Source organism: Fusarium mangiferae, assembly GCF_900044065.1.
Source record: "Fusarium mangiferae strain MRC7560 genome assembly, contig: FMAN_scaffold010, whole genome shotgun sequence".
In the NCBI taxonomy this organism is placed as follows: domain Eukaryota; kingdom Fungi; phylum Ascomycota; class Sordariomycetes; order Hypocreales; family Nectriaceae; genus Fusarium; species Fusarium mangiferae.
In genome coordinates this window covers 1,629,882-1,651,350 of record NW_024573930.1, presented here as the reverse complement: position 1 = coordinate 1,651,350, position 21,469 = coordinate 1,629,882, and the positions used below count along the sequence as shown (strand labels likewise).

Below are 21,469 nucleotides of genomic sequence, written 5' to 3'. Positions count from 1 at the left end.
GTTTGGTCTATCCACATTCACTTAGCCAAACGCAGTTAATAAGTACGAGTAATAGGTGCTACAATGGATCCAGCGGAGATGTAGTGAGTAAACTATTTGATATGAATGTTTGTTAAACCCAGCTCCATGGTTGGTTACAAGCCGAAATCGGCACTCATGCTGACCCGACCCTGGCGTTCTTTACAGCTGAACAATAATTGTCAATTGTGACTCCGACAACCACTTAGATCAACGTTTCGGCTGCAGAGGTATCTTCTTTTTGCATTTCAAAGTTATTAAATGGCTTGGGCCTCTTAATTTCATCCTCTACTCCAATCTGCCACCACTGTACTCCGTATGCAGAATCAAATGCCGTCACCACAACCTGCTAAGCCGATGACACGAGACTACGCATTCAGTCCCGGCTACCTCGGTTTTACAAGCTACAACTCGGTCTTCCAAGGAGCTCGAGAGAGTTTATGTCTTTCTGAAACAGGCTCTGAATTTCTCAGCCCAGAGGTATCAAGCCCTGAAAGTGATGATGTTCGTTTACGCAGCTTGCCTTTGCCAACACAGCAAATGTGCCTTGTCGTACTACAGTATCTTCCGGGACGACCAGAAGCACATATGATATTCCACGATGAACCTGGTCCTGAAAACACCACAACTTGGTCTCACACGGCTGTATCAAGAATCATTAAGTCTCTGCGGCTGCTTTTTCAAAGCTTTGAGGGCAGTGAATGCTTCGATGAGCAGGTTGCTGATGTGCTGTGCCGCAATACTTCGAAGCCTGTTAACGATACCTTTGATAGGTTTGATGACTGGATAGCCCAGTTCTGTGGGCCAAACATCCGATGGGAATCGATAGGACTTCTGTGGGCTCATCTCGAAGGCCTTTCAGATGCAATATCAACCCTAACACATCGTCAGCTTCAATGGGTTGAAGGCAAGCGATCATCTATTCTCTCGCACGATCACATACACTACTGCATTGAGATAGCGCGCCGTTTCACAGCTGGTAACAATATGCTCCTTGATCTCTGTCGACGACATGCAGCTCTTGGAACAATGGTTTATGGCGATGCTAGTAAGTTCGCTATCAAGTATCAAGTCTGGTATCATACACTAACTCTCTAGGCCCTGTATACTGGAACTCACACAGTCTATGTGTCTCTATTCTTCTTTATATTGGATTACATGCTTCGGGAGAGGCATCGAGGCCACAAGCACAGCCCCAAAAGCCTTCGTTTTGTGTCGAACATAAGCGTCTACTCTACAGCTACATCTTTGCAAATGATAAATCCGAGGTCTCCTTTACTGGTAGACCCCCACTTCTGAGCCGTCGCTATTGCTCATCAGTGCCGCCCTTAGACCTGCCAGATAGTTGTATGGTATCTGAGGACACGCTGCTAGAGGAGTTCAAGGCTCTGGATGACAGGGGCTGGAACACGAAGGGTGAGATTTCCAGCAACAGTTACATACGGGCTCGCTACTTGATGGCTTATGTCTTTGACGAGGTGATAGAAGTGGCACTTGGCAACGATACCCATGCCACGCTCGAATATCTTCAGTAAGTTGTCGCGGTAATTTTCGACATACACTAATAAGATGAAGAAATATCAAAGTCCGCGTGATGCAAACATTTCTCGAAATGCCTTCGCACTTGATTTTCAAGTTTGAAGATCTAGATGATCCGCATCTTGACATAAATGTACTTTATCTGAGAATATTGCTTCATCTCGCTCATCGAAAAGATGTCTTTGTGGTCGAGAGATTGCTTCTTACGCATGGCGGTATTGATGATGGTTCTTTACTTGCAACTAGTTTTGATTTAGTCAAGGTTACGATCATGCTCTGGGTGCATAAAAATCGATTTGCGCCTATGCGGCGGAACTTTGAATGGCTTGTAAGTATCATCATCCAAAAGTATAGTAGTTTTTCATTCTGATTTTATGAATAGCTGGTAGCCTACGGAGCACTAGGAGGAGGCATTCTCTGTCAAGAGCTACTTCGACCAACCTTCTTCGGGCCTCATCCCTTGAATCCTGCTCTTTCACGGTCCAACATCGTACAACAACTGAGCTTGCTCGTTGCTTTCCTGAACTGGGTCGGTCCCAGCTCGCCAAACAGAGTTGTTTGCGGAGACTGCAAAGCAATCATTCAGCGTGTGCTTGATGAGTATTTGAACTCGGAACCGACTGGCAATACAGACCTGGTACCCTTAGCTATAGGGGTTCCTCCGTCTTTAACATTCGGGTTCGAGTTGCTCAATACATTTGAGTGGCTCCAGAACGGCATTTAGAGAGTGTGCAGGTAGTGTCGGAAAGTTGATCAAGGAGTACTAAAGAGTTTGTATATAGGTAAGTAGGTAGTCAAATCATGTCACGTCAGGAGAGATAAGATGCAGCCAATAAAAACCCATTATAGAAAGCATGTTCCTCGTGGCCACTTTGATTATCCCCCAACTACGGTATTCCTCGTGTCAAGGCTAAAAGCCATGATCCTCCCAAATACCTATGTATAGGGGGGCCGCTTCAGTGCACACCTCAAAGGTGGCAGACCTCAACCCTAAAAAACAAAAAGACTTAGGTAAGTTAGGATAATTTGAGCCTGAATTTAGTCGAATTTAGGATACCTTTTGCTGAGTTTATTTTAATACATTATATTAAGCTCTGGTGCTTTCTTGCTTCTGAAGGCAGGCAAACTGGATGTCCTTGAGAGGGTGGTGTTTTTTTGTTGTTGTTTTTTAGCGGCGGCAGCAGCATCGGCAGCGAGAGGAGTGTAGGCCGGAGGGCCTGTGGGACGAAGACAAGCCCACCCGGGCAGCATCCGCCGTAGCGGCTGCTGTCGCCTCCGCGACAGCGAAGGGGGTGGAGGGCGGGTTGATTTGCTGAAGTATGCCCAGGAGCATTACACTAGATATATTTAGTTATTATTTAGTTTCTTTACCTAAGTACAAAAAGTAGACTTACGCAATGGCAACGAGGACTACGGCCACCTCCTCGGTAGTAGGGATGATACATCTATATATAGTGTTAGAGTATGAAGATTATCAGAGTATAGAAACAAGAGGAACAGAATAGTACTTACGCTTATTGACGAAGCAGGGTAAATGTGTGTATATGCTGTATCGGCGAGGTCGGGCAAATGTGTATATGTTGTATTAACGAAGCAAAAGTGAGTTTTCTGTATCGTCGAGGTAGGGTATCTATCGACGAAGCAGGGTAACCAAGGTAATGTATGTGTTTTCTGTAGGTGTCGATGAAGCAGTGTAAATGAGTGCGCGATGCTAATGTCGTGCTGTCGTTGCTCTTTCCCAATCTCCTCATGGGAGGGCATTGGGAAGGCGTTGGGATTGAGCAACGACCGCCCATAAGTAGAGTGGGAAGTAGCAATACTAGCATCACCAAAGAGGGAAAGAGCAAAGTAGCTGGCAGTTATAAATCAAGAAGTGATGCGAAATAATACTTCAAATTCCAGAGGTCTAACATTTGGTATAGATATCGAATGGATTATAAGCATTGTGATCCTCCCCACTGCGAACTGAAGGGCAATATCATCACAATAAATAAGGCATAACCATGAATTTGAATGAATCAATAGTGAAGAACAATGCCACCAAAAGGCATACTGAAGATACCGTGGGCAGGGTTGATCGTATCGTGACAGGGAATCATATGTCAGTCACGCTGTGATTTATTCCAATTTACTTCGAGATTGAATGTATACCATGTTGACGGAACTTACGTAAGGCAAGGAATTTTTTATAAGCATAAGTGCTGCCAATATCCATACCTGGTAGTGATTGCATTTAAAGTGATTGCACAAGAGAACCCAGTACACGAGATGCAGGATCCAACCATGGATGGTAAGGTCAGCTTCTGGTACATCCTGAAAGACTTTCCGTCAATAACAATACTCTTGTCGTTAACAGTCGCCTGTCTATACCACTCGAATGTAAAGTCGGTAGATGGCATACTGCCTGGGCAGCGGTGGTGCTCCAAATTCAGTTTGAGCCCATATCAACACGGAGAGTTTAGCAAAGGGAACGAGCTGCATTAATAAACTCAGAATAAAACAATATCTCCGTTGAACGGCTTTATGTAATAGTGTTTAAGAATGAAACGGTCAGTGAAGGGGGTTATTGGATCCGAAGAAAGATTGCCGATGCCGTTTTTACAACTATGATAGGTATTTTAAACGACAAGCACCCGATATGCATGCCATTTTATATACATGACTTTTTTTTTTAAGTTTGCATATCAGCCTCGAAAGGTATCCAAGCATCTCTAAAGTCTACTATAATTTAAACGTTTATTGCCTCCCAGGCAGCAAAGCTTTATTAAGTTAGCTGCCTTAATTACAGCCTGAACCTAGATGCACTTAATTCAGCTAGAGAGCCTTACTTGCTCTTCAGCTGGCCGAAATCTTCCTCCTGCAACCCACTCCAAAGGCTACTCTTGTGTTGACCCCTGCAACATTTATATACAAGACATATCTACTTACCCACGCTGCCTTTAATCTTGCTAATGTCTTGCGTTGCAACACATCATGGCCAGTACAGCTGACAGTGCACCTTTGTGGCTTGTGGAAGTGAGGGTATATATTCATATTACTCCTTGCAGGAGATGGTCTATCTGCGCTTATACATAATGTTCCATGACTAGTAACTCGCTAGCTGAAACAAATATAATGCCTCTAGGGCTGGAATCATAAGACAAAGTTGATTGTCAGGAGGTTCTCCTACATCATCAGGCCGCCAAAGAGGGCAGCAATGGCGCCGCTCATAAGACCCCACTGGATCTGTCCTCGAGCCTCGATACCGGCGTTGCCGCTCTCTGTTGCTGAAGCGCTGGCAGCAGTTCCGCTCTCCGTAGCAGTGGCGGTGGCTGTACCAGAGGCAGAACCTGAGGCGCTTCCTGTCTCAGCAGCTCCAAGTGTGCCTCCTCCGGTGGACTTGGGAGCAGAGCTATCTTCAGAGTCGGCGGCAGCCTTGGCGTAGTTGTCAAAGCTCTTAGCACCGCTGGTACTATTCGTTTGTTAGCATATGTAATGTTGATTACAAGATAGTGCAACTTACGGAGCATTTATGGCCCCTACCATGCCCCCTTGACAATGTCCTTGGACAGCGCAGTAGTACCAGATGGGATCGTCGGTCTTGACCTCGATGGTGAAGACCTTATCGCTGACCTTGGTCTTGACATTCTGGTCACCGCTGAAGAAGGCAGTGCTGTTGATGGGCTCACAGGGCTTGGCGAAGCTGCTCTGGGCAACGGAGTGGAAGCCTTCGTAGAAATGAAACTCTACTGTGTCTCCTATTTTCGCGGACGTCTGTGCAGGTGTGAAGTTTAAGCCGTTCTCACCGACCTTGACGACGTGGACGGCGGCAGAGACGGTGCTAGCGGAAAGGGCCAGAAGCTTGATTGGAGAGGCATGCATTTTGTGAAGATGGTGAAGATATGAAGGTGGTGAAGTTGAGGGTGGTCACGTGATGGATGTGAGTGTGCAAGTGTTTGTTGATGATACAATCCCATTCTTGGTAGTTCATCCCTCCTCTTTATAGTCATTCCAACTGATGTCAATTACATGAAGTCGAACTTAACTTTGGCCTCGCTGTAAGGTTCTCTAGGGTCGTCTGCTAACCTCAAACCAGGATGAAGCACAGGGGCGGCCGCCCTACCCCAAACATTCATTTAGCAGGCTAGGCGGGACAACAAACAGTGAGACTGAGACAGCCACTCGGCATATGCATACAGATCCAGGTGCTATGCTAGGTTTCCAGTGGCTCCGTATCGTCGCGGACAGTTTGATACCCCCGAACCAGAATTGGTTTCGTTTAGTGTTTTCTGTTTGACCTTTCTCCTCGAAACTCTCTGAGCGCTAGATCAAACCGGGTCCCAGACCGAGCCGAGACTCCCTGTGTAGCAAGCCATGAAGCGTCCGGCACTTTGATGCCGTTGAGCACGCACTCTCAAGCGCCCTGGCTTACACGTTTCACTTGTGCGCCAATGGAGGTAAGCCACTGCCGTGATATCCAACATTGTATTGGGCATTGAGGGGCTACAAGTATGCTGACGTTGAAATGTATTCATAGATCTCACTGTGCGCTTTGAGGTGCGAAATATTTCCCCTGGATTGTTTGTTGTGTATGCCTAACGTTAAGCGCTGGTCCTTTTGGGTTCATCGAATACGAATCCCACATTCTCGCCGATTTTAAGACAAGCATATTCGCAATTCAGATCTGAACGGTCGAACTACCGAAGCTAGCAGCACCCCAGGCATCCCTAGCCCTCGGTTCGCTTGGTGTAATACGGTTAATGCTATCGATGTTGTCGAAAGCGAGGCCTCCGAGAAGGTGTGCAATGTGCATTCTCTCGTGTCGGACTCAGGATATGTCACCGTAGTTTGGCGACATTATAAGTTTGTGACTGTGGTGATGCGGATACGAGTCTTGTTTGGCCCTTGGCTCGAAACGGCTGGCAACATCTCGACTAGTACAAACACAAAGGAAGGACTCGTAACATTGAATGGTGTAGGGGGATGATTCTCAAACTCCATTAGCATGTCACTACAGTTTTTCCAATAGCATGTTGTCTTGACACAATGTTGCTCTGGTATGTTGCACTTCTTCGCAGCATAACAATAACGTGCCTTTACATAATGAACGCCGAGATCCGCGAAAATACTACTGCAGCTTTATTGGATACGACTGCAAGTTTCGGTGAAAGCTGTCAGAAGCTCCATGTAGTACTCGTATTCTCGTCGGATATCTCGCGTTCTATGATGCTGACCGAGGCCTTACCCTAAAGGCATCACCACAATTACTACCCGGTTGGCACATCCAGGCCCATTGGTATCCTCGGGCATGAATTCTCGATGTAAAAGCTATAGGAATTATGCTTCACGCTTTTCATCGCTTGTCATCGTAGAACACGTGGTGAGTATAGCGAGGCTAGGGAAATATTTTATTTTGCGGTCCTGCGCCACGATCGGTACGTAAGTCTTGAGGTTTGTAATATTTTAGTAAATCTTTGTTAAGTTGTTACCACTGGCGCGGTTCAAGTTACTCGAACAATCATGGCCGGCGGATGGTTTATACAACTAAATCGTAGGCTTAAATGCCCAATTGAGGTAATCGCCAAGGCGAACTCGAACTCAAAGGAGATGAAGCTCTCCACATGCAGCCGGGCTCAGCACCTTCCGAATTGTGGCAGCACGGAGCAGTTAGGTAAGGTACCTTAGGCAGCACCTGAGCAATCACGTGCAGCTACCCATAGCTCCTGTTGGCCTAGCAACATGAGGTAGTCAATAGCGCACGGGCCACACAAAAACTCCTCTATATAATCTCGAGCTGCCTCTCTTCTTCTGCTCTTCTTTTCCTTTCTTCTTCATACTTACCTTGCTTGGAGTTTCCTCGCTCAAGAATGAGGAACCTCAGTGTGTGACGGCCTGCATTGCACATCGCGGAGTCGTCCGCACTTCATTGTCCTTCGGGGCCATGAGAGGCGTAATTTTTGATTTATAACCCATCTTTCATTGTGTGCTCAGCTTGATGCTGGGTCATGAAGAAGGATTAAGATAGACACAATGACATGTCTACGCGCTGCGAGAGTTGCCCACATTGAGAGGCAAATATACGGCCCGTGAAGATGGAAAACCCGAGATACCTACCCTCGGTGTGAAGGTACTTTCCACTCTGGCACAATGATATCCTCCTAAATGGCTAGCAAAATGCAAGGACGCGACCATGGGCGCGAAACGCAGCGGCAATGCAACTGCTCATACTCCGTACTGATGTCACGAATAGATAATGGATGTTATGTTTAGTGGAAGTTGTGTTCATATTAACTCAAATCGTATTCCTACACTCCGTCGTGATAGCCCCACATGATTACATTCTTCCTCAACTCCCGAAGTTATCGTGATATCGTCGTGATTCCTTACTGCTTCTTCCACTGCCCAGCATTCTCAACACCCTTGGAGATGCTGTCGAGTCCACCCTGAACGCCAGTTCCCAAATTGCCAATTCCATCCCCGAGAGGGCGGCCAGCGTCGCCAGTCGCGGAGGTTACGGTGTCTCCTAAACCTCTTGTTGCGGCTCCGGTCACATTTCCCACTGTACGGCCCAAGCCTCCTACAGTGTTTCCCACGGTGGAGGTGAGGAAGTTGAGACCTCCTCCAACCGTTTCGCCGACGTTACCCGCTGGGTTGTTGCTCTTGTTGTTCGAGTTCATAACGATGGTTGGGGGTTAGTTTTGATGGTGTGATGCTTGTGTGTAGAGATTTGTTTTGAGGCTTGAGATCTTGTAGATTGCAACTGAATAACTCTGAAATCAGCGGAAAGAAGCCTTTCTTAAATAAATCTACTCTTCTCATCGGAATCTCAACAATATCTTGTCCTGTAAATCATCAGCCAGGTTAGATCATGGGATGACGTCAATCCGTCAAAGTGGGCCGTGTTCATTGGATCAATATCTGACCACACCAGCCACACCAAACCTCTAAAATGACGTCCCTCGACACATAATTACGCATTCCGGTGTTTGAGACGCATGCAGAGGTGTCCCTCATCAGTGATATTATAGGGCAGAAGAACACTACTAGCAGGCATGCCCCGACAATTCCCATGGCGAGTTTATGTCATGTTCTGGCCCTTGGACCCTTGAAAGGCCGGAGAGATGCCCTTTGTGGCGCATTATCCGTTAGCTGTCATATCGTGAGGCTGTGACTGGTTGAGCAAGAGAATCGCGACTTACATCGTGCAGGTTTCGATGCGCACCTTGAGATCTTTGTGCGATGCGAGATGTTGAGTTGCATCGTCATGGCGACAAGATCTTGGAAGGCTATGACGTTGGACGCGCACGCAGGAGCACCATGTGAATAGATGTGTAATGTCATAGGAAGATGTGGAAAAATCAACATGGGCATGATCATCATGCCCGGCTTTTAGTTATGCTGCTCTAATAAAACTCAACTGAACCAAGGAATGCGCTACCTACCTAACCAATGTTGAACTCGTCTGCCGCGGAATTCATGAGCATCATACTCTTCTTCCTAATAATGTTCTGGTTTTGCCTCTCATCTCCAGCTGCCTGTTCTGTATTCTTCTCGACACCCTTATTTGTCCGCTTCTTAGTCTTCCTCTCCACACCTGCGCCAATGCCGCCAGGTGCTTCTCTCAGACCGTAGCTCTTTGCCGTATGCCCCAAGTGTAATTCTGAAATGTCAAAGTGCTTTCTCTCTTCCTTGGTATGCGTAGCATATGCCCTGATGTGGGACTTGAAGCCATTTCGAGCAAGCTCTAGTCGCTTGGTGTCCGTCAGGAGCCGTTGCTCGATGTGCAGCTGAAGTGCCTCCGCCTTGTCGTGGAAAGACTGTCCATCCTCCGGCTTCGCGGATGTCTCGACCGGAAATTCGAGTTTCGTCATCATTCCCTTCTGGAGAATAGAGTCGTAGGATTGCGGCGTTGGTGGTGTTGATGCTTTCAAGAGTTCGATATATCCTTCTTCAGTTCCGGGGAGCAGGAATAATAAAGCATCACCAGGTCGACCAGCACGAGCAGTACGACCAACACGATGGATATGATCGGCGAAACTGAACGCAGGGTCATACTCGATGACCAGATCGACCGACGGAATATCAAGACCACGCGAGGAAACATCGGTGGTGATAAGAAGAGATGGAGACTTGCAAGCTGAGAACGATCGCAATGTAGCTGTACGAATGGGCTGCGACAAAGATCCTTGCATCCTGTGCAGAACAACCTCGGGACTTGCTGGCGAAGTGATGTATGCTGCTTTTGCCACTGTCTTCGAAACCGACTCTGCATCCTTGGAGCCTGCAACAGGTGCCTCATTATTATTCGGGTCTCGCAACAGTTCGTAGTGGAAGTCGACAGAGTCGGCACATGATATGAAGATAATGGCCTTCATGGTCTTTCCACGCCGAGAGAATGTCGCCTTGAGGTACGAGATGAGAGTAACGAGCCGTAGCTTGGCCGGGACAACCGAGTAGTACTGGTGAAGCTGTGCGGGCGCCTTCATTTCTGTCTTTTCCACATCCAGCTCCATCTCCTCCTTCTTTGCTGCCAGGAATGTCGCATCCGCCAAACTCATCTCTCCCAGCTTCTGCACGTTCATCTTCATTGTCGCTGAGCACAGCACTGTAACTCTTCGTTCGGGTAGGGCCGTGAGCGGTGTTCCATCGGGTAGTTTGTCGGATACGTCAACTGCCTTGATAGCCGTGATAACCTTCTTCAAGTCGTCCTCGAAACCCAGATCCATGAGTCGATCACCTTCATCAAGAATCAACCATCGAACAGTGCTAAGGCTAAGTGCCTTTGTATTGTCGATATGATCAGCAAGTCGTCCAGGAGTAGCAACCAGAAAATTGACACCCTTCCGTATGCGAGCCTTTTCCGCCTTCTTAGATTCTCCTCCGGTAATTGCTGTCGAGACGAGCCATGGGAACGGTCGGATGAGCTTCTCCAGAACTGTATGAACCTGTTTTGCAAGTTCGCGAGTAGGCGCAACGATAATGGCAAAAGCACCAGAATCTCGATGAATCTGAGCCTTCCCCTTTTCGCTGAGAAGTAGAACACGATGCAAGATAGGTAACAGGTATGCCAGGGTCTTTCCGGAACCAGTTTCGGCCTGCACAAAGGCATCGGAGCTACTCGTCAACATATGCGGAATCACCTTGTTCTGAATAGCCGTGGGTCGCTCCAGGTTCATCTTGCCAAGCTCATCAACCAGTCGGGCAGAAATCGTCAATGTACCAAAGTTCGCAACATCTGATAAAGGCGCATTGGTCGCTTCGGGAGCTGTCCATTCTGCCTGCTTCTCCTCCTCCTCTGTCGTCTGTGCGGGGTTGAACGAGAATAGTCGGGAGATGACTTGTCTAGATTTGCGATCTGACTGCTGGTTACGAGGTTGGCTTGAACCTCCGTGGCCATCGTTGTCTGTGAACTTCGGTCGTGAACCATGTCTGTTGAATGCTTTGTAATCGAATGAGTGGTCCCCTCCTCCATCGTCCGTTCGTTGGCGTTTTGACGACCTGCCCTCATCGAATCCGTCCCCAGAAGGTTTGGCTTGTGGTGTCTTCCCAGAAGCTATCCTTGCCGACTTCTCTGCCTGCTTCCTGTCACGCCATCGACCACCCTTAAACTTGACTTGAGGCTTAATTGGACCTGAGCCTAGGTCAAAATTCAGAAGCATTCCATCGTCAGCCATGATTGCGATGTTGGTGTTGCTATAGAGCTTCACATGGGTCATAATATTCTCGATACAATGCGCAAGAAAAAAAACAAAGAGTGGAGTATCTTATCTTATCTAAATTCTATCGATAAGGATTGTGGATGCGGTCTAGACTCTCAGATCTCAGCAGCTCTGCTCTGGCTGGCTTCATGGTTACAGGTTGACAGGGTGAGCCAAAGAAAGATAAAGAAGCTCCTTCGTAAATCCGAAGCAAGTTGTCATGACAGAAACTGAAAACTGTCTCATGACCACTAACATCGGGAATCTGGACAATTCAGGGCACTCTGGGCAATGCACATCGAAAAGTCCCGGGCCTACGCTGTCAAATGACCGACGGCCCCTTGAGTCATCTCAAATTCCCCGAGATTTCTCAAGAGGAAGAGATCGATACGAGATGACGCAGGGAGTTTAATGAGGCGCGACGAGGCATATTCTCGATTCCGCAGAATCGCGAATTCGGTCCGCGTAAGCAAAGGGAGGCCTTGCGAATGCCAACACTGCAACGGTCCTACTCCTTCATGTGATACGCATCGCAATCTTAATCTACGGCAGCACAAGCCCTTTGGTAAATCAGTGCTACGTCAGGTATGCGCAAACCGTGGGGCATCGACGGTTGTAGTTACACGTCAACTACGAATGCCGCAGACTGACTTGTCTTATGTCATTGAAGATAAGGCAGTTCGGAGTAAAACATCACCCCTTCCATAAGCCGCTCGTAACTTTGCTCCGTCGTGCCGGAGGTGATCAGCATTTTGCATCCCGCCCCGGAGACGGTCACAGATTGATAAGCGCGATAGCCTATTGATAGCCGGGCGAACCATCAGATAGCACTCCAATCTCCAAATCTCCAAATCGCTAACTCGAGGACGGATATTCATGGACTTAAAAAAGCGAAAATGCCGGGCATGTGCTTACACCCGATCGGACTCGGCTATTCACCCGTCATCTTAGGCGAGACCTGAAGGATGACAAGCGAAAAGCCAGGGGGATTTTCAGCCATAACCCAAAGTGATCCGTGGCATCCGTTGTTAACGGGTATTTTTCGTTGATAGTGATCTTGTGACGGACCAGAATTGCAGGTCTGTGGCAGGACAGTTCTGCCACTCCTCCATAGTCCTGACTTTAGATGGCTGGGAACAAGTCTGGGACGGAACTCTGTTTCATGGGCCAGTGTGATTATTGATGAATATTCATCATTATTTGAAGAATATTTGTCCTTTTATGGTAGCCCTTAAGACTAGATGCTTCTATGATAGTTAGTTTCTTGATGAAATTCTCAAGTGAAGCAAAACCAGAGCTTGATGTTTCTTTCACATTCCTCCTGAGGCTGGGACTGACAAGATGGTCGCTGACATTGCCACATTACAGACAATGACTGGTCATCATGAACAAAATGCTTGTTGTTCTAGAGAGGCTGTGGCTAGGGCAAACGGAACCCTGACGGAGTTGCATTACTTGCCCCGGCAGAGAATCCGGTGAGACTTTGGGGCGTGAGTAGGTACAATATGGTACTTTTGATGCCTTTCTTGAAAGGCGATGTGCGTTTCACTCTCTTGCAACAATGTAGCAGCTGACAGCTGGTATTTTCACACAGCCTGTTTGAGCTTACAACCCTTCGCCACAACTTGTGTAAACTCTCAATTTCGTGATGTTTCTTAGTGGTGTAACGGCACTAATTCATGAACCAAATTTTCAACAATATCTATAACCGAGGATATGGCCAAAATTTTACGTTTGATATCAGTAATTCCACCATCATGAATGGTTATTTGCTGAGATCCGCCTTCACAATGCCCTGTCTGTCAACACAAAGATAGAAGTCAAACTGAATAAAACTGAAATACCCTTGTTAGAAAGCCCTTGGAAGGCTAGCACTTAGACAAGTGTCCTCTGGCGGGACATCTGGCAGTGACCCGACAGGCTGGACGTGGAGTTCCGGCTTCTCCCACGAAGTCTCAACGCTAACGGAAGAAGACAGACTTCGACCAATAGAAGCTCATCAGATCAACATCTAAGACAGGGAGGGCTGGACAAAAAGCACCGGTTTGTTCTCGCCCTGGCCACCATCAGAGATCGAAGAGTTGGTGGCTGATTAGTCAATAACTCTCGAGACCCTTGGCCCTGGCCGTCGACGAAGTCGATGATGGATGCATGTTCTGAGAATTCTGGTCTAGAAAACGGTTCCGCTCCTCGCTAAAATCGTCACTTACGGGTCAGACCAAGGGTCGCGTGCGAAGAAGGGTCCGTCAATGCGGATGCACTTTTTGAATAAAATGGCAGAAACTAAGAAAATGGCTACATACCTTAGGATTGAAGCATTTACTGTACGTAGGCAGGTAGGTGATTATGTAGTTCAGCTACGGATGATATGATTTGTTTTCTCTGATGATCCTCCACAGAAAAAGCAATTGATGAGATCGACAACGCACAAAAATACCACATACATAAAAAGCAAGGAATAAAAAACTTTCATGACCGGACGAGAGGGAGTTTTCAAAATTCGATGAAAGCTGATTGGTCGAGCCGAGCCAATATCAAGCTCTTCTAACGGGTTCTCCAAACGCCAGGACCAAGCGGTCTTGGTGCTCGCAGCGCTGAATGTTCTGCTCATAGATGGATACCTTATGCGAGCGGTGGGAATTCAAGCATCTGTGGTTTCTAGGATCAATGATCGGTGTGAATGCGCGTGTAATAGACTAAGCAGTATGAATCGTTGCCTCATGCATTAGATCCCCCCGCAAACAAAATGGTTGCATTCTTCTGTGTGTTTGTCACTCGCTTGTTCACCTGAAGCTCAACTCGTCACCTGGAAGCTTTGCCTCCGGAGGTTCTAGGGAGCTTCAGTGAGTAAGAGAAAAAGAGACGGGACGGGATGGAGATAACTTTGTTTACAGGTCCCTAGGCCCAAGCCTTGAGTCATTCCAGAACCTGCTTCTGTCCCCGATGGAGTCCAGGCACCCACAAGCTGGAAGAGCACACTTTAACCCCTGTCGACACCCACAGAAGAGCCACTGCGGAGTCTGGATAGGCCGCATCCAACAACGACCCGAACTCCGCGCCCCGACAAGGCCGCTATGGCCGCGCAGCCATCATCGATAGGTACTTGCAGCTACAGAGATGTCCAAGTACCTTGTAGCGATAACAGACCGTGGAGGAAGCTCCTTCAGTGGATAGTTGGCCGTAACAAGCTCCGTTGTGAGGGCTCCAGCGAGTGTTTCCCCACACTGACTCTTGTAAGCTGCCTCTTGACGCATACATTTTTCTACGTAACTGGGCCACTTTGGCAGTAAAAGTGTCGCCAGGGTATCCACTCCACTGCACCTCAGGCAAAGAGAAAAAAAGGCAGCCACTCCCCCGACCCTAAGGCCCGGGACCATGTCGAATATTCACCCTCGTCTTCCATCCCATCCATCCATTTCTAACACCCGAGGACAAGACAACCAACCCCAGACGACTTAATTTTTTTCCTCGTCTCTTTTTTCGATCTGATCTTTTCTCATTTCTTCACACCTTCCCTCCCCCTTCATAATTATTCTATCAATCTGGTCTGCGCGTTTGTTTGACGGCGTCCTTGCTGTCAAATGAACCTGCAATTGATATTTCCTCTTTTTTTCTAATGTAAGTGCCACCTCGAACTCCATTATCGCGTTTTGTTGGTCCACCACACACCACTGTTCCTCCACGCCTCCCCAGATCGTATGGCCCGACACAGATCTCATAATCGTTCCACTGCACTCCAGGTTTGGCATTGCTCAGGCACAATGTCAATGGCAGTCGAACTTACTTGATACGCATCGTGATCACTCCCCTGATTGTTCTTGTTACTGACGTAGAGGTTCTATAGTCTCCTCTCTTCCCCCCTGGGTGGTTTCTAAATGCCCACATACTCTAGCCTTTACTCGAATTTCGTCCGTCAAGGATCAACATTCGCAAAGTCTATCACAACACACGGTTACGCTCAATCTGTTGTTGCTGCCGCTCACCCTCACGTCCTCAACTCTCAGAACCGACCTAGCTTTGTACGACGAAAGACCAACCGACTTGGTCGCTTCTCCAACCTTCAGCTTCATTCTGCCTTCCACACCGAGCGCACAGCATCTTCGGGCCTCCCGTCCGTTGAGCATCGCCCCGCCCAGAACCATGGAGGTTTAGACGCGTACTTCGAGGCCCTACAGCACCAGCAGGCCACCGGTGAAATCGATTCCGAATGGACCCAATTCGACTTTCAGAAGAGCATTGAATGGAAGCCAACTCCTGCTTCCATTCTTACCAAGGACCAGGGACTTTCTAAAGATGTTCTTGAGGAGGCTTTGATTGAGGATGCTGAGGTCAAATCGAACCTGTCGATTGAGGATCAGGCAGCTCTTGCGCACATCGATGCTGCGCTCGAGAGGGAGATCGAGGTACGGAGCCTCCAGGAAGCAGCTGAGAATGCAGCTTCTGAAGGACGACCCGTGTCTAGTCTTGGCTTCAAGTCACGATCTCCAGCGGTTTCCAGGTCACAAACTCCAGCAAGTGTCGCTCGCAGCTTCACTCCTCCTGTTGACCCCCAGTCTCTGTCTTATGCCGACCATCTTCACAAGCTCGCTGAGAATGGCCGATATGTTGAAATTCCCGCAGTCTTTGAGGCAATGCTGGCGACTGGCGTGCAGCCTATCGCCGGTGCCTACAATGCTCTCCTCCTGTCGGCTATCCATATCCCCATGAAGAAGATCGAGATTGTATCCAAGGCCCTCGACGTTTATGCCGACATGCTTAGGAGGAAGGTTTCACCAGATGCCGAGACTTTTAACATTCTCGTTGGGCTCCTGGCATCCCGATGCCTAGAGGTCGCTGAGCTGAAGGCTGCCTTGGAGGCCAAGCGAGTTCGGTTTGGTGGCATGGACCAGGTTGGCCAATTCATGCTTGCGTCTCATGAACTCGAGCATGCCATTCTTTGCGAGGACGACCGTCTCGATCTTGCAATCCAGCTGTTCGACACTTCAGTTAACACTGATGCCGCCAACTTCACCGCCGAGACTTACCATCAGCTTATTACGGCCTGTGCTAAAGACGGACGCGTCGATGACATGCTGCGACTTTATGAGCACATGGAGGGAAGTCAAATCGTCCCTTATGCTGCTTTGTTTCCCACCATGATCACTGCTTTCGCCTCGTCCGGAGATTTGGTCAGTGCTGTCGAATGCTACAACGAATACCGTAACCTCGCCATTGCCCACGACGATGGAGAGAGCACTCTCAACGACCGGCTCGATGCTGAGGTTTATGCCGCGGTTATCAATGCCTACGTGGTCACCGATAAGATTGAAGGCGCCATGAAGTTCTTTCAGAAGATCGTCGACCAATACGGCGTCCGCGCTGCTGATATTAAGGATGCTTTGATCACTACCGGTTTCGTCAAGGGTTTAATCACCCGTGGTATCTACCAGGAGGCTTTAGAATGGGCTCGGTCCGTTGCGGATGAAGCTCGTGCCAAGGCTATGAGTGAGATTGCAACTATTGCTGCCGATAAGGGTGATACAGACACCGCTGTCGCAGCCTACAGTGCCATGCCTCCTTACGCGGACGATTTGATCACTCCCGCGACCGCTCTCCTCGCTATGAATATCCGTCAGACTGATGTTGTTGGTGCCTCTAAGTACTGGCAAGTCCTATGCAACCCCGGTGTGCAGGTGGATCTTACTTTCATCGAGCCTACAGCTATGTATGCCGTGGCCATGATTGGCTCTGGCCAAGTTGCCGAGGGATTGGCACAGTCCGAGATGATGTTCCAGCGTATTCGCGACTCTGTCTCTCAGACCCAACCTCATCTTGTCGAAGAGGTCGATGAGGGAGTCGAATTCGTCACTCGATTCATGGAGACTCGTGGCATCCCCGATCCCCGTGAGGTTGCTTCTCACGTTGCCAGTTTCCAGCCTATGACCGCTTCTACTTATCTGTCGACTCCTGCAGTTTCCACCTTCGAGGATACCTACGACCCTTACGCCCACAACACCGACTTCAAGGGATCCTCCCTTATTGCGGACGATCTTGAGGGTAATCATGGTCGTAAGGGACCTCGTCTTAGTGAGGCACTGAACCGATTCCGCAACATTCGACGTGCTGGCCGACATCCTCGTTACATTACCTACGCCAAGCTTATTTCTGCTGCTGCTCGTGATGGCAAGTTCGATCTTTGCCATGACATTCTTAGCATGGCTCGCACTGATATGCCCATCATGCCCCAGTATGCTGTTGTTCGTTATGGATGGTCTAGCATTCTTGACGCCATGGTCGGCGCTTGTCTGACCGTGGGTAACCGTGGACGAGCTGAGCAATTTCACCAGGAGCTGTTGGAAATCGGCGCTAGCCCTTCTGCCAACACTTTCGGTCTCTACATCACTACCCTCAAGGATTCGACCAAGACTTTTGACGAGGCTTCCGAAGCTGTCCGTATCTTCCACCGGGCGAAGGCTGAAGGCGTCGAACCTAGCTCATTCTTGTATAACGCTCTCATTGGTAAGCTTGGAAAGGCTCGCCGCATCGACGACTGCCTCTTCTATTTTGCTGAGATGAGAGCTCTTGGAATCAAACCTACATCGGTCACCTATGGTACCATTGTCAATGCACTCTGCCGAGTCAGTGATGAGAAGTTTGCTGAAACACTGTTTGATGAGATGGAGGCGATGCCCAACTACAAGGCTCGTCCTGCTCCTTACAACAGTATGATGCAATTCTTCCTGACCACAAAGCGAGACAAGACCAAGGTCTTGGCTTACTACGAGCGCATGAAGGCCAAGTGCATTGCCCCTACCGCCCATACCTATAAGCTTCTGGTCGATACTCACGCTACTCTTGATCCTGTTGACATGGATGCTGCCGAGGAGGTCCTCGGTATGATTCGTGCCTCTGGTCAACGCGTTGAGCCTGTTCACTATGCTTCTCTCATTCACGCTAGGGGATGTGTCCTCCACGACATGGAAGGTGCCATGAAGATGTTTGATTCTGTTGTCAAGGAGTCTCTTGTTCCCATTAGTGCCAGCTTGTATCAAGCCCTGTTTGAGGCCATGGTTGCCAACCACCAGGTTGCTGCTTCTGAGCCTGTGCTTGCTCACATGCGAAGCAAGGGCGTGGAACTAACTCCTTATATCGCCAACACTTTGATTCACGGCTGGGCTGCCGAGAAGAAGATTGAGAAAGCTCAAGGTATCTACGATGCTGTTGGCCGAGAGAAGCGCGAACCTAGCACATACGAGGCTATGACCCGCGCTTATCTGGCTGTTGAGCAGCGAGAGGAGGCCAAGGGCGTTGTCGGTGAGATGCTCACCCGCGGTTACCCCAGTGCCGTCGTTAACAAGGTCCTGGAACTTCTTGGCGGAGGACATGACGTTTCGGAATAGACGACTGTTACGATCTGGGATTCGTGATGAGAGTGTGGTAATGTTCATTTAATGTTGGCGTAATTTGTTTGATACCCTATTGTACTGGTTGGAAGGCGGGATTGGGTTGGGATGGGCTGGTTTGGCTGGTTGTCTTTATACGGGGAAGGCATTTTGATGAAATGTCATACTCGAGAGGTTCTGGATCTTCTTGGGCCCTGGAGAGGGACGGCGTTTGGGAATCAAAATGGGACTTACGTGGAGCGTTTGCCTCTGAATGATTGAGTTTAGGGGCCGAACGTTCCCTGGATAGATCATCACCACTCCAAGAAAGGGAAATCATTATATTACATTACATTTCAGCAGCATAGAGGGACCAAAAGAGCCAGGGAACAGGGCCAGCTGGGAGGAGAGATGAAGGCCAAGAAGAGAATTGGTCCAAGGAAAAGCAGAGCATGTGGTCCTGCTGCTTGTACCACCAATACAATACAAGAAATGAAGAAATGGCAATTTTGTCATCAAACAAAGCTGTCCTTGTAGTGATGCGATTTGAGCATATGAAGTTTTGGTGGTTGTGTCCAAAGGTGCCATACCCTGACTGGGACACGCAGTAACATGAGGCTTTTATCATTTGACTGCATGACGTCTAATTGGCATCATCACGATGCTGTTGGTGTTCTCTTGGTTGAAACTCTGATGAACTCTGCTGCTATTGGGTGATTGTCTGTCTTGTGGCTATGAATAGCTCACAGTGTTAAAATCGCAAGCACTGTATAGTCTAGAAATGAGGCCCCGCTGGGGTTTAATGATTCTTCTCATCCGTTGGGTTGCGTTGCTCATGCATTCAAGTAAGGAGCTTACTCACGACTGAGAGAGTGACTGTTTGCATTGTCTGTTGCTCAACCAAACCACCTGAATATCTAACGTTCCTCATTTCCTGACAATTTAAGGCTTCTTATATAAATATCACATATACAATGACCCTCCACCACCCCACCATCGCTGTCTCAGCTCCCGGCAAGGTCTTCCTCGCTGGCGGATATCTCGTGCTGGACCAGGAGTACACGGCTTTTGTATTCGGCCTCGACGCTCGTATCAACGTTATTGCTGGGGACATTCACACGACTGCTGGCGTTCAGCTCACTGAGATTGTGGTTGATAGCCCGCAATTCCTCGAGGCTCAATGGCGGTATGGTTATCACCTGGCTGGTGAGGGAGGTGGTATCAAAGTTACCCAGTTGCAGGTGTAAGTGACTTTTTCTCCATATGAATGAGTGAATGGTGGGAGGCTGTGTCCCTGCCGATGAAACTGGATGAGATGCCAGTCCTCAAAGCGATAGATGTAATCGTCACATGAGCAAAGCCAATCGCGAACTCCTCACAGGGATCTCTATCTTATACGCAATTACTTCATCTTACTCACTCATCAGTAGCGGAGCACAAATCAATCCCAACCCCTTCGTGGAGACAACTCTCAGCTATGCACTCACCTACATCGACCGAGTAGCCAAGCATCGTCCTAGTCACAGCATGGCCTCCGCTCGTCTCATCATTCTCGCAGACAATGACTACTACTCGCACTCTGAATCCGAGAGCACACGTCAAGGGCGCTTTGCCAAGTTCCCCGTGACCTTGGGAGATGCTAATAAGACGGGTCTTGGCTCATCTGCTGCTCTCGTCACTTCACTAACTGCTGCCCTCCTGGCTCACTACCTACCAGAAGATCTCTTCAACCTTCAGTCTGACCAGGGCAAGAGGACGCTTCACAACCTGGCTCAGGCTGCCCATTGTGCTGCGCAAGGTAAGGTCGGTTCTGGATTCGACGTTGCGACCGCTGTCTACGGGTCTTGCAGATACAGACGTTTCTCTCCCGAGACACTGTCTTCAATTCCCGAGCCCGGTGCGGCCGGATTCGCCGCCGCGTTGGTCAAGCTCGTCGACGGCGAGTCTGCCTGGGATGTAGAGGTTCTCAAGGATGCAGTCATCATGCCCAAGGGCGTTGTTCTGCGTATGTGCGATGTGGACTGTGGAAGCAAGACGGTTGGCATGGTCAAGAAGGTCCTCAAGTGGAGGTCATCGAATCCAGAAGAGTCAAAGAAGCTTTGGGATGAGCTCCAGAAGCGCAATGAGCAGTTGATTGCTACTCTCAATGCCGGGGACGTCGAGAATCTGCCGGGGAAGATTACCGCTGTTCGAGAGATGATTAGACAAATGGGTAGCGCCAGCGACGTCCCCATTGAGCCAGAAAGCCAGACAGAGCTCCTCGACGCCCTCAGCACCGTTGAAGGGGTCTGCGGCGGTGTCGTCCCCGGTGCGGGCGGCTACGACGCCCTAGCTCTCCTGATGAAGGATGATGAGGAAACGAAGCAGGGAGTTGGGGAGTTCCTGGACAAGTGGGCTAAGGAGAAGGGTACAAAGGTTAAGCTACTAAGCGTTAAGGGGGAGATGGAGGGAGTTCGCGCCGAGAGTCTGGACGTGTACGCCGGTTGGATCTAAAAGATTAGCAGTAATCTAGAATATAGTAGCGAGAAGCGAGGACGGACGCATGCGTGCATGTATGCATGTCTTAGACCTCCAAATGAAACAACATGTCACTCCCCCCGTCAACGACATTGTTCCTTTCACATTCCTAACAGACACTGGTCCAGCTTAGCACAAAACCCTTAATTTAGGGGCATCGGCGAGAGAAGTTGAGAGCAGTAATGTCGGTGAAAGAATTAATCAGATTAGATTACGCCGGGTATGATGATATTCTGTAATGTTGCCTTTGCTGTTGCCGTTCCCGTGGTCCCGTAGATGCCCAATTCTCCATGATCCGCCCAATTTCGTTACCATTCCATTCCAATCCATCCCATGTGTATCGTACAGCTGTTCCTT

The 21,469-nt window shown here is 48.8% G+C and overlaps 7 protein-coding genes across 7 annotated transcripts; 3 read left to right on the top strand and 4 right to left on the bottom strand.

Annotated features, from left to right (window-relative positions):
- Positions 1 to 336: 336 nt before the first annotated feature.
- Positions 337 to 2,281, top strand: FMAN_02637 (uncharacterized protein; the record flags this gene model as incomplete). The annotated part of the gene is made up of 4 exons (XM_041820224.1): positions 337 to 1,066; positions 1,117 to 1,549; positions 1,594 to 1,885; positions 1,940 to 2,281. The coding sequence occupies 4 exons, from the start codon at positions 337 to 339 to the stop codon at positions 2,279 to 2,281; spliced, it is 1,797 nt and encodes a 598-aa protein (XP_041686125.1).
- Positions 2,282 to 2,639: 358 nt separating this feature from the next.
- FMAN_02636 (uncharacterized protein) lies at positions 2,640 to 3,318 on the bottom strand (the record flags this gene model as incomplete). Its single annotated transcript, XM_041820222.1, has 3 exons — positions 2,640 to 2,894; positions 2,952 to 3,002; positions 3,070 to 3,318. 3 exons carry the CDS (start codon positions 3,316 to 3,318, stop codon positions 2,640 to 2,642), a joined length of 555 nt encoding a protein of 184 aa, XP_041686124.1.
- Positions 3,319 to 4,722: 1,404 nt separating this feature from the next.
- On the bottom strand, positions 4,723 to 5,418 carry FMAN_02635 (uncharacterized protein; the record flags this gene model as incomplete). The annotated part of the gene is made up of 2 exons (XM_041820221.1): positions 4,723 to 5,008; positions 5,060 to 5,418. The coding sequence occupies 2 exons, from the start codon at positions 5,416 to 5,418 to the stop codon at positions 4,723 to 4,725; spliced, it is 645 nt and encodes a 214-aa protein (XP_041686123.1).
- A 2,501-nt stretch (positions 5,419 to 7,919) lies between these two features.
- On the bottom strand, positions 7,920 to 8,213 carry FMAN_02634 (uncharacterized protein; the record flags this gene model as incomplete). The annotated part of the gene is made up of 1 exon (XM_041820220.1): positions 7,920 to 8,213. One exon carries the CDS (start codon positions 8,211 to 8,213, stop codon positions 7,920 to 7,922), a length of 294 nt encoding a protein of 97 aa, XP_041686122.1.
- A 765-nt stretch (positions 8,214 to 8,978) lies between these two features.
- FMAN_02633 (uncharacterized protein) lies at positions 8,979 to 11,210 on the bottom strand (the record flags this gene model as incomplete). The annotated part of the gene is made up of 1 exon (XM_041820219.1): positions 8,979 to 11,210. One exon carries the CDS (start codon positions 11,208 to 11,210, stop codon positions 8,979 to 8,981), a length of 2,232 nt encoding a protein of 743 aa, XP_041686121.1.
- A 3,899-nt stretch (positions 11,211 to 15,109) lies between these two features.
- Positions 15,110 to 18,613, top strand: FMAN_02632 (uncharacterized protein; the record flags this gene model as incomplete). The annotated part of the gene is made up of 1 exon (XM_041820218.1): positions 15,110 to 18,613. The coding sequence occupies one exon, from the start codon at positions 15,110 to 15,112 to the stop codon at positions 18,611 to 18,613; it is 3,504 nt and encodes a 1,167-aa protein (XP_041686120.1).
- A 956-nt stretch (positions 18,614 to 19,569) lies between these two features.
- FMAN_02631 (uncharacterized protein) lies at positions 19,570 to 21,088 on the top strand (the record flags this gene model as incomplete). Its single annotated transcript, XM_041820217.1, has 2 exons — positions 19,570 to 19,838; positions 20,026 to 21,088. 2 exons carry the CDS (start codon positions 19,570 to 19,572, stop codon positions 21,086 to 21,088), a joined length of 1,332 nt encoding a protein of 443 aa, XP_041686119.1.
- Between the last annotated feature and the right edge of the window lie 381 nt (positions 21,089 to 21,469).